The 8,615-nt window shown below is 54.8% G+C and overlaps 1 protein-coding gene across 5 annotated transcripts in view; it reads left to right on the plus strand.

Annotated features, from left to right (window-relative positions):
* The window catches only part of ADCYAP1R1 (ADCYAP receptor type I), a 62,391-nt gene extending 54,146 nt beyond the window's left edge, over nucleotides 1-8,245 (plus strand). For 4 of the 5 annotated variants that reach the window (XM_070468197.1, XM_070468186.1, XM_070468199.1 and 1 more), the window contains 3 exons: nucleotides 505-634; nucleotides 2,057-2,098; nucleotides 3,319-8,245. In XM_070468197.1, coding sequence (XP_070324298.1) covers nucleotides 505-634; nucleotides 2,057-2,098; nucleotides 3,319-3,507 — 361 coding nt within the window. In that variant the 3' untranslated portion in view covers nucleotides 3,508-8,245. Of the gene's footprint in view, nucleotides 1-454; nucleotides 635-2,056; nucleotides 2,099-3,318 lie in introns of all 5 variants that reach the window. The other variant, XM_070468203.1, reaches the window with a different exon arrangement.
* Nucleotides 8,246-8,615: the final 370 nt, after the last annotated feature.

Genomic DNA, 8,615 nt, shown 5'->3' on the forward strand with positions numbered 1-8,615 from the left:
ACCCCAGACTCAGAGAAGCTGACTGTCTCTGTGGTCCCCCTAGGGCTGCTCTTTCCAGGCACAGAGAGCTTCTTTTCAGAGCTAAAAAATGTTTGTTTTGCTTGAGGATGCATCATGTTGTCTGTCCAAATCCCACTGTAGGATTTTGCCCTGACTTCATTTTTGCAGAGGGTTTCACACCTCCCCAGAGAGGTTTCTGTCAATCACATACTCACCTGTGCACGTTCAGTGGTTCCACGGGACACCGGTGTGGCCTAGAGGGACAGTCACCCTGCAGACTGAGGGAGGTCTCCCCAGAACTTCCCAGGAAGTTCTGGAGGCTGGGGTTCTGTTGACCATCTCCCCCAGGACCCACGCCCTGGGAGAGAATCCTGAGGGCGTCCATGGGCAGGGGCTCCAGTGCTGGGGGAGAGGAGGGGCTGAGACTGTGGTTCTCTGCCCTGCACGGCTCCAGCCCCAAGCCCTGGCAGCCCCCGGAGCAGACGGCTTGCTCTTTCCTGACAGACGGCTCGCCAGGTCCACCCTGCTGCTCATCCCGCTCTTTGGAATCCACTACACGGTCTTTGCTTTCTCCCCGGAGAACGTCAGCAAGAGGGAGAGACTCGTGTTTGAGCTGGGGCTGGGCTCCTTCCAGGTAGGCGTGGTGTGTGTGTGGTGTGTGTGTGTGGACGGAAGAGCTTGTGGGGAGCCAGGTCCCTGGCCTCTACCTTGTTGGTGTCCTAAGTCGTTAACCTAAACTCAGCTCTGAGTTCCCCCTTCTGGAATAACAGTACTAATTTAGAAGAGACCTTGGAGGGCCCTTCGTACTATCTGCCCTCTCGGCTTCCGTGAGAAGACATGCCGGTGCTTTCATGTTGCTGGTGCATCTGGGAGTCCTGAGCCAGGCCTCCCTTGGGTCATCAGAGACAGCAGACAGCAGCTCCCTCTCCCTCAGCGTTAGCCCTGGGGATGGGTGGAGTGTCCTCAAGAGACCTCTCTGTCCACATCTGACTTCCCCTTCTGAGTGCTGGAGCTCTGAGTTATCCAGGTCGAGGTCCGCAGCACAGAATCTGGTCCCAGGGAGCTGAATGAGCTGAACAGGGGGATGAACACACAGTTACGTAAATAAGTGATCCAGGGAATAAGAAAACTAGAGGACTAGTAAGTCCATTCTTGAAGGAATCAGCAGACAGGGCTGTAAATGAGTGAGTGAAGCAGAGTGAGTCAGTGCAAGGATGCATAGTGAGTACGTGAACAGATGGGTGCATGAGCGGGTCAGTGAAGGCAAGGTTGGCTCCCTTGAATGTCCCTAGGATACAATCCCTCTCCCAAGCCCAGCTCGTTAAAGGAGTATTTGACCTCGATAGTTGAAAAGTTATTCTGTGTATCTGACTTGATTCTCTCCCTCCTCCCATTTTAACTCAGTTGTTTTACCTGATCAGGTTCTTAGCCTGGCAAGGCTGAGGGGTTTATTGGCAAAGCCCCAGACTGGGAGTCAGAGCCTGGGTTCCTATCTCTTTAGCACAGGAATTCTAAATGCACAGAATAGAAGTCAAGAATATATGTAGAAGAGCCAAACACCTACTAGGTACCAGGAACTGCGTGGTGTTCTGTGCGTTCGATGTACGAAGCTGTCTGGCCCACAGAGTGGGGAGGTGGTGGAGGATAAAGACAGGGCTGTTCTGTCCTGAAGGAGTGCTGCCCTCAGGGGGCTTGCAGGCTGGCTTGGGAGCCTGGAGAACACTTTGGGGTATGTGGGGAAGGCCTCTTCTAGAAAGTGGGACAGAGCTGGCCCTTGAGAATGGGAAGGATTTGAGCAAGGGAGTATGGGATCCAAAGCCAGGGCTATGGGTGAGAGGGAATGCTGCCACCAGCCACTTGGCTTCAGGGGTGTGGCCATCTCGGTGGAGGAGAACTTTGATTGTTTTACTGCAGGCTTCTGGGCAGGTGCTTGCATCTCGGTCAGTTTATTTTTCTGCCTCCTGGTGTCAGTCCCCCGCTCCTGCTGCCTCCCACACACCCCACGTGGGAGGTTCCTTGCTAGCATTTTCAGGTTCTGTTTGTTCTCTCGCCTTAGGGCTTTGTGGTGGCTGTTCTCTACTGTTTTCTGAATGGAGAGGTAAGTAAGATCCCGGCTTTTTTAGCGGTGGAGGTGCAGCTTACTGGGGAGCAGACAGGAGTGTGACTGGCTGGCCACACAGGGTTGATCCTCCAGACCAGGGCTCTGCAGACTTCCAGCACCTACAGGAGGAGGATGACAGCCTCCCCCCAACCCCACCACCTTTCCTGGTGCCAGATTCCCCCCCAGTTTGCTGAGGCCCAGCCTCAGGAGCAGAGACCTTCCCATAAAGGCATCAACTTCTGAGTGCAAACCTGCCTGGGAGGGCTCACCATAAGACAAACCTTAGGAAAGGTGAACTGAAAGTGAGGAAGGACGAGGCCACTGGAAATGGTACCTACAGTTCATTAAGCTGCTCTTGGGCAGGGGTGCTGAGCAGGGAGCTGTCCAATACTTGACACTGCCCCAGCATGCCAGCCTGCCTGCTCAGACCTGTCCCCTGTAGAGTGGACTTGATTGATCCTGGGGAGAGGCCTGGAATCTTCTAGTAATGCTCCCTTGCCAGGCCTCCTACTTTAGCCTGTTAGGATGATGTTTTGAGCAGAACCAGAGCAGAGATGCTGAGATGGGAGAGGGCGTTGAATGGGTGGGTGGCTTTGGAGAGTGGGCAGAAGTCATTGCACCGAGCGCTTGGGTCTTGGCTGCATGACTGTGGCAGGCTTCCCCTGATTTTGTATCTGAGAAATAAGACTTTCTCAGACAACCTACAGAGGGGTTAGATAAGGATAAAGAAAGATAGACAGGGCCCTGCAGGTAGTGGCTGTAAGAAACAAGAAGTCCAAGCAGCTTGTCAGGGCCAGTGGTGGAAGTGGAAGCTGGAACTGGAGGCTGTGGGTACTGGTGCCACACAGAGGTGCTGGGTGGAGGAGGTTGGCATGTGGACTCTGACACTGGGCATGCCCCGCATGCACCATACTAAGAGCAATGTGTTGGGAGTTCACCCAGAAGGGTGCTTTACTTAGTGATCCTCAACCCTAACAGCATATTGGAATCCCCTTGAAAACCTTAAAACATGTGGGAGCCCTACCCCAGAGATCTGGGTGTCACGGTTCAGGGGAATGGTCTGGGCATCTGGGTTGTTAAAGCTCTCCAGGTGATCCTCATCCACAGCTGCTGTTAATGGGCGTGCCTCCTGGGAGGGGCCCCAGGGTGCCCAGATGGGTGGGTGGGGTGTGAGGGGGTGTCCACCCAGAAGTGACCGCCTGAGTTGCCACCCACAGGTGCAGGCGGAGATCAAGCGGAAGTGGCGGAGCTGGAAGGTGAACCGCTACTTCACCATGGACTTCAAGCACCGGCACCCGTCCCTGGCCAGCAGCGGGGTGAATGGGGGCACCCAGCTCTCCATCCTGAGCAAGAGCAGCTCCCAGATCCGCATGTCTGGCCTCCCGGCCGACAACCTGGCCACCTGAGCCCACCCTGCCCCCTCCTCTCCTCTGTACACAGGCTGGGACTACGGTCGGGTGCCAGCCCACGCATGTTGTGCCTCTTCTCTCCCTTCGGGCAGGCCCTGGGCTGGGCGCCTGGCCCCCCGAGGTGGGAGAAGGATGTGGGGCACAGGTGGGTGTCTAGCCTTCCTGTTTTGGCGCTGGCCCCACCCACTGTGGGCCCCTGGGCCCTGACCCCAGACATGTAAATACTCCTTAATTTTGGGAAAGTCATCCCATCCCTCCCCCTCTCCTCAGGGTCCCTGCTAACCTCAAGCAGGTCCCCAGATCCACCCCACCCCCTCCCCACCAACCTCAGTGATCACCTGACCCTGTGTGGGAGGCCTCCCATGAGCTGAGGCTGCTGACCTGGCTTTGGAGGCCTTGGGCTGGGGCCTGCCTGACAGCTCCCTCTTGCAGTGTCTGATACTCAGTCTGGACTCTTTGAGTCTACTTGCCACCCCGTGGCCCTTTTCAGGCCTGGTCCAGTCCCCGAGGTTACCAAAGTCCAGCTTGGGTGGCCAGACAGCTTTTTGGTGCCGGCAGACCCATGCTCACCCAACATCTTGGTGTTCAGCTGTCCAGATGCCCAGCTCCTGGGCATCAGACAGTGGGAAAGCTCCAGGGATGTACCATTCAGAGACTTCCGTTTGGATGTAGTGCTAAGGCCAGAGAAAAGTTCTGGTGCTTTTCATTTGGCCCAAGAAAAAATTGCCAAGATCCAGAAAAGTGGATGTGAGTGGAATTTAGCTGCAAAGAGCTTGGAGGGATCCATGAAAGAAGACATTCCCCACCTTCATTATTTTACCCTGACTCCAGGTAGGCAAGGGCTCTTTTGGAAGCTTCCCTCCTCCCCATCCTGTCCCCAGGCATCACTTGCAGAAGTTTGAGAGATGGATGCCTCAGAGAATCTGCTCCCCAACCATACCTACCACACAGAGCCCCCAAGCCCTCCCTTTTCCCATTTCCCTTGAAGTCAAGCCATTACTAGGATGAACCAGCCGCCTTCCTGTGAATTCTGAAACACCTTACACCTCCATGTGCCCAAGTCCAGGGACCGGGGCTCTGCTTCATGCCCGCTCACCCTCATGGACCATGAGGAGCCCCAGTTAGCCTCCGACTTGGGTTTAACTACTGAAATCTTGAGACCTCTGCAGAGACTTCCCTCTGGCCATTGAGTCAGCATGGACGCCAGTGTGTCCTAGGGCTTGAGGGGGAGCTGGGAAACCCCACTCACCATGCCCGTTAGCAGAAGTTGCTGATGGGAGGGGTGACTGCACCCCGACTCCTGTCCTGATTGTCTAGCTGCAAGTTACCAGACCACGGCCTGAGAATTTAAAATGGAGCAGAGCCAGGTTCAGGGAAGGTGGAGGAAAGTGCTAGAGTGTCGTGGCCTCTATGTGGGACCCGCCTCACTTGTATCAGCTTGTGGTGTTGCTGTCCAAGTGTTTTGTAGGCTTGTTTTGTGGTTGTGTTCTGAAATGCTTGGAGAGTTTGGGAGGATGGGGAATGTTGCTTTTTTGCTTGGCTTTATGAAGAGGAAGGGGCTCAAGGGGCTTAGGGACCTGTTCCTCAATGCCTGTGAAGTGACTGGGGAAGGGCTTAGTGCTTGCTTTAGAGATGAACCCCATGTAAAGAGGGAGAACCGGCCTGCTTGCCCTGCCTGGGCATACTTGGCAACTCAGGCTGACCATGGGGTATGTGGCAGCCCTTCCATCCTGCACCTGCCTTGTGACGCCCTTCCCTCTGTCTGAGTGCCTCGTCTATTACCGGAGGGGCTGTTCTCTGGCCACCTTGCATTTAAGGCCCTGTTGGGAGACCTGTTCCTGTCAGGTTGGAAGGGTTCACAGACTTCAGTTCAGAGAGACAGCATCTGTCCCAGTTGGGCTCAGGTGGTTGACATGGTGGACGTAGCGCTCCCTGTTCTGGGCCTCAGTTTCTGCATTTGCGGGATGAGGTGGCTCCCAGGGCTTCTCCAGGCTCTGTGCTCCAGTAATTCTCCGGTTCAAAGCCAAGGCAGGTAGAAGGGCACTCATCATTGTTGTGTGTATTGCCTATGGTTCTGACGTGTCTGTGTTTGTGTACGTGTGGAGGGAGGGAGGAATTCTGTATATTTTCTCTTTCTTAGAAAAGGGACGCCTGTCCCTTCCATTTGGACCCCACAGTGGAAGCTGGCGGGCCGGAGGGAAGGCTCAGGCCAGGGACAGTCGGGCAGGCTCCTGTGGCACCGTATGCAGACTCCTCCGTGTTCCGGCCGGGCCAGGGTGCCACGGCTGGATGGGCAACAGCTCCTCCCAGGTCCTAGGAGCAGTCCCTGAGTGTGGACCCTGTTTCTTTATTCTCATGCCCACCAGCAGGCCTGTTTCACCATGAAGAGGAGGCTTTGATTTTATACATCTATCATCACAAAACAGCAAAAACAAAATTCACCCCGAATCCCCATGCCAGGCTGCCACCTGAGCCCTGAGCCCACATCCTCGTAGAGGCTCCAGGTTCCTGTTGGTTGGTTTTGCTCTCTGAACAAATGCTTGCCAGCCTTGTGAGCAGAGGCAATGGATGTATTTTGACTGCTCCAGGCAGCTGTCCTTCGGGGTCATGGCAGTGGGGATAGTGTAAGGTCTGGGTGTAACCCTTCCCTCTCTGACCTTTGTTTTTTCAAATTTGTATAATGGGCCAAAAGACTAGACAGTTTGTGTAGCCCACTGGATCTCTGAAGTTCTTGTTGAAACACCAGCTATCTACTGGGAATGGCTCCAGGCAAAGACTGCGGTGTTTGCCTGGGCCTGGAACAGGTAGGGATCATGCTGAAGGATGAGGGGCTGAAGGGCCTTGGGAAGGGTCAGGCTGGAGAGCAGCAGAGTTATCCGACTCCATGTCTCTAGAAGGGGGCTGTTATTGTTCTGTGCAATCCTGAAGGACAGAACTTGTCCGGGGAGGCTGTTTTCCTTGGAATGAAGAAATCTCTCATCCTCAGTCATGACTGTCCCCTCAAGGAACAGGCAGTGTCAGGAGAGAGACTCCAGCCCTGGGGGAGATGGGTCGCCAAGTAAAGGATGCTGAGCCTGTCAGGGAGCCTGTGAGGGGTTGGAGAGTGGGTATAGGGGTTCAGGGCCTCTCTGGTGTTTCCCAGCATGACAGACTTCATGACTCCCCACCATGCCTGAGGCCAAGCCACCTTCTCTGTCTCCGTGGGCAGCTCTGTGACCCTACGCAACACACCCAGTGGCCCTCAGTGATTCCATCTCTAACCCCCACCCCTCCCTGAACCAACTTCCCTGGGGTCCAGGACCAGAGAGCTGGAGCCAGGCTTAAGGCTCGAAATACTCCCAAGTCCATCATCACCCACCAAGAGTGCTGACTCACCGCCTTCACCTGACATTCTCCCTTCCCAGGAGGAAAGCTTGAAGAGGCTTTCTTTGTAACTCTCTGAGTACTCTTGACCCACTCAAGGCCACCCTAGAGTCAAAGCAGGGAGTGCTTCATCATCATAAATTCCTGCTTGGGGCCCAGTGACCGTGGATGCCTGCTGGAAGAGCTCTGAGCCGGGAACAGGGGACCTGGGCATCTCCTGGCTCTGCCGTTGATCTGCTGTTTGGCCTGGACTCCTTCCTCATGTATCTCTGGGGAGACTCACAGAGCCCTAGAGCTGGGAGAAAAATTGGCAATCTGCAGGTCAAGCCTTCCCCTCGGGCTGCTGAGAAAACACTGACAGGTGGGCTTAACATGGTGTCTGTGCTGTGTTGGGACCCAGGATGCTTTACAAACCCGAGTGGGGAAATGGGCCTGCTAATGTGTGTGCCTGCCCTGCACGTGAGCCAGAACAAGACACCCAATAAAGCTTCCGACCAGAAAACATTCAGCCTTGCGCAGGAGAGGGGCTCTGGCTATGGAGGTTGTCAGGACTCCAGACTGCAGGAGGAGCGTGGAGTCGGTGTCGTTACGGGAGACCTGTGTTCCAGCCTGGCTTCACCACCTGCCCTGTGCTCCAAGGCTGAGCCTCTCTGGGCCTCTGCTTCTCGATCTGAGAAACGGGAGGACCTGATTTTCAGTCTGACCCACAGGTCAGGAGTGAGGTTCAAGTGAGATGCCTTGGTGTGTAAAAGGGAAACTGCAGAGATGTGAGCTCTTTCTGGGGTGAAGACCTCTGAAAGGGGGACCCTATGCTGTTTGTCAACTGCTCTGAGCCCTCCTGGATTAACCTTTGCCTCATTTGTAAAACCACCAGCACTTGGCGGGGGGCGGGGGGTGGGGATAGGGGAAGGCCAGTGGGCTCTGATGGACACAGAATTCCAGGTTTATTCCCATCAGCTGGTAGGTTTTTCTGGAGATAGAATGAGGAGACTCCCAGATGGGTGATGTCAGTGTTTTCATGCCACCCCCATGAGAATCCTTCAAGGATCTGGGACATCCTTCAAGTAGGCTGTGTGCCTGCCTTTCTTCTTCCCCTGAACTCGACGTCCTGGGATGTGTCCACGCTTGGCCTTGTGTGTCTTGTCTTATGTCTGTCTTCTGTAGCTTTGCCCCTGTGAGGGCTGGAGTGGGGACGCCGCTGGCACCCCAGACTTCAGGCTTGCTGTGGGAGTTGCACCCACCTGGGTCTCATCTCCCACAATAAAGATAAGCCCCACAGACCTCACTGCTACTGCTGTGCTCACAACCTTGTCCGGGATTTTAAGGATGTCAAACTGCTGTAGATGACTCAATAAACGTCTTCTCATTTTTCCTGGTGGCTGTAATTGGCAGATGTGGAGGGCAGAGAGGAGGGGAGGTAGAAGGGGAGGAAGTCTGATCCCCCAGAGGAATCCAGTCTTCAAGGTCCTGTGGCCTTTTCCAGTGAGCTTAGAAGGGACTTGGAAAAGTAAAGTCCTGACCTCAAAAGGACCTGCAAGGATCATGCAACCTGAGCGGAATCGAGGTCACTTGGATGTTTTGGGGGCTCCTGGAAATGGAAGCAGCTCACCTCACAGTCCTTCTTGCCTCATGGCCTTTATTTGTATGTTTTTTTATGAGAGTGGCCCCCAAATATCCCCAAAGATTGCCTGAACTGATGCTTCATTAGCACTATAGGTAACCAAAGGTTGCCAGAGTCCCAA

This window comes from Odocoileus virginianus, chromosome 1 (genome assembly GCF_023699985.2).
Source record: "Odocoileus virginianus isolate 20LAN1187 ecotype Illinois chromosome 1, Ovbor_1.2, whole genome shotgun sequence".
NCBI lineage: Eukaryota > Metazoa > Chordata > Mammalia > Artiodactyla > Cervidae > Odocoileus > Odocoileus virginianus.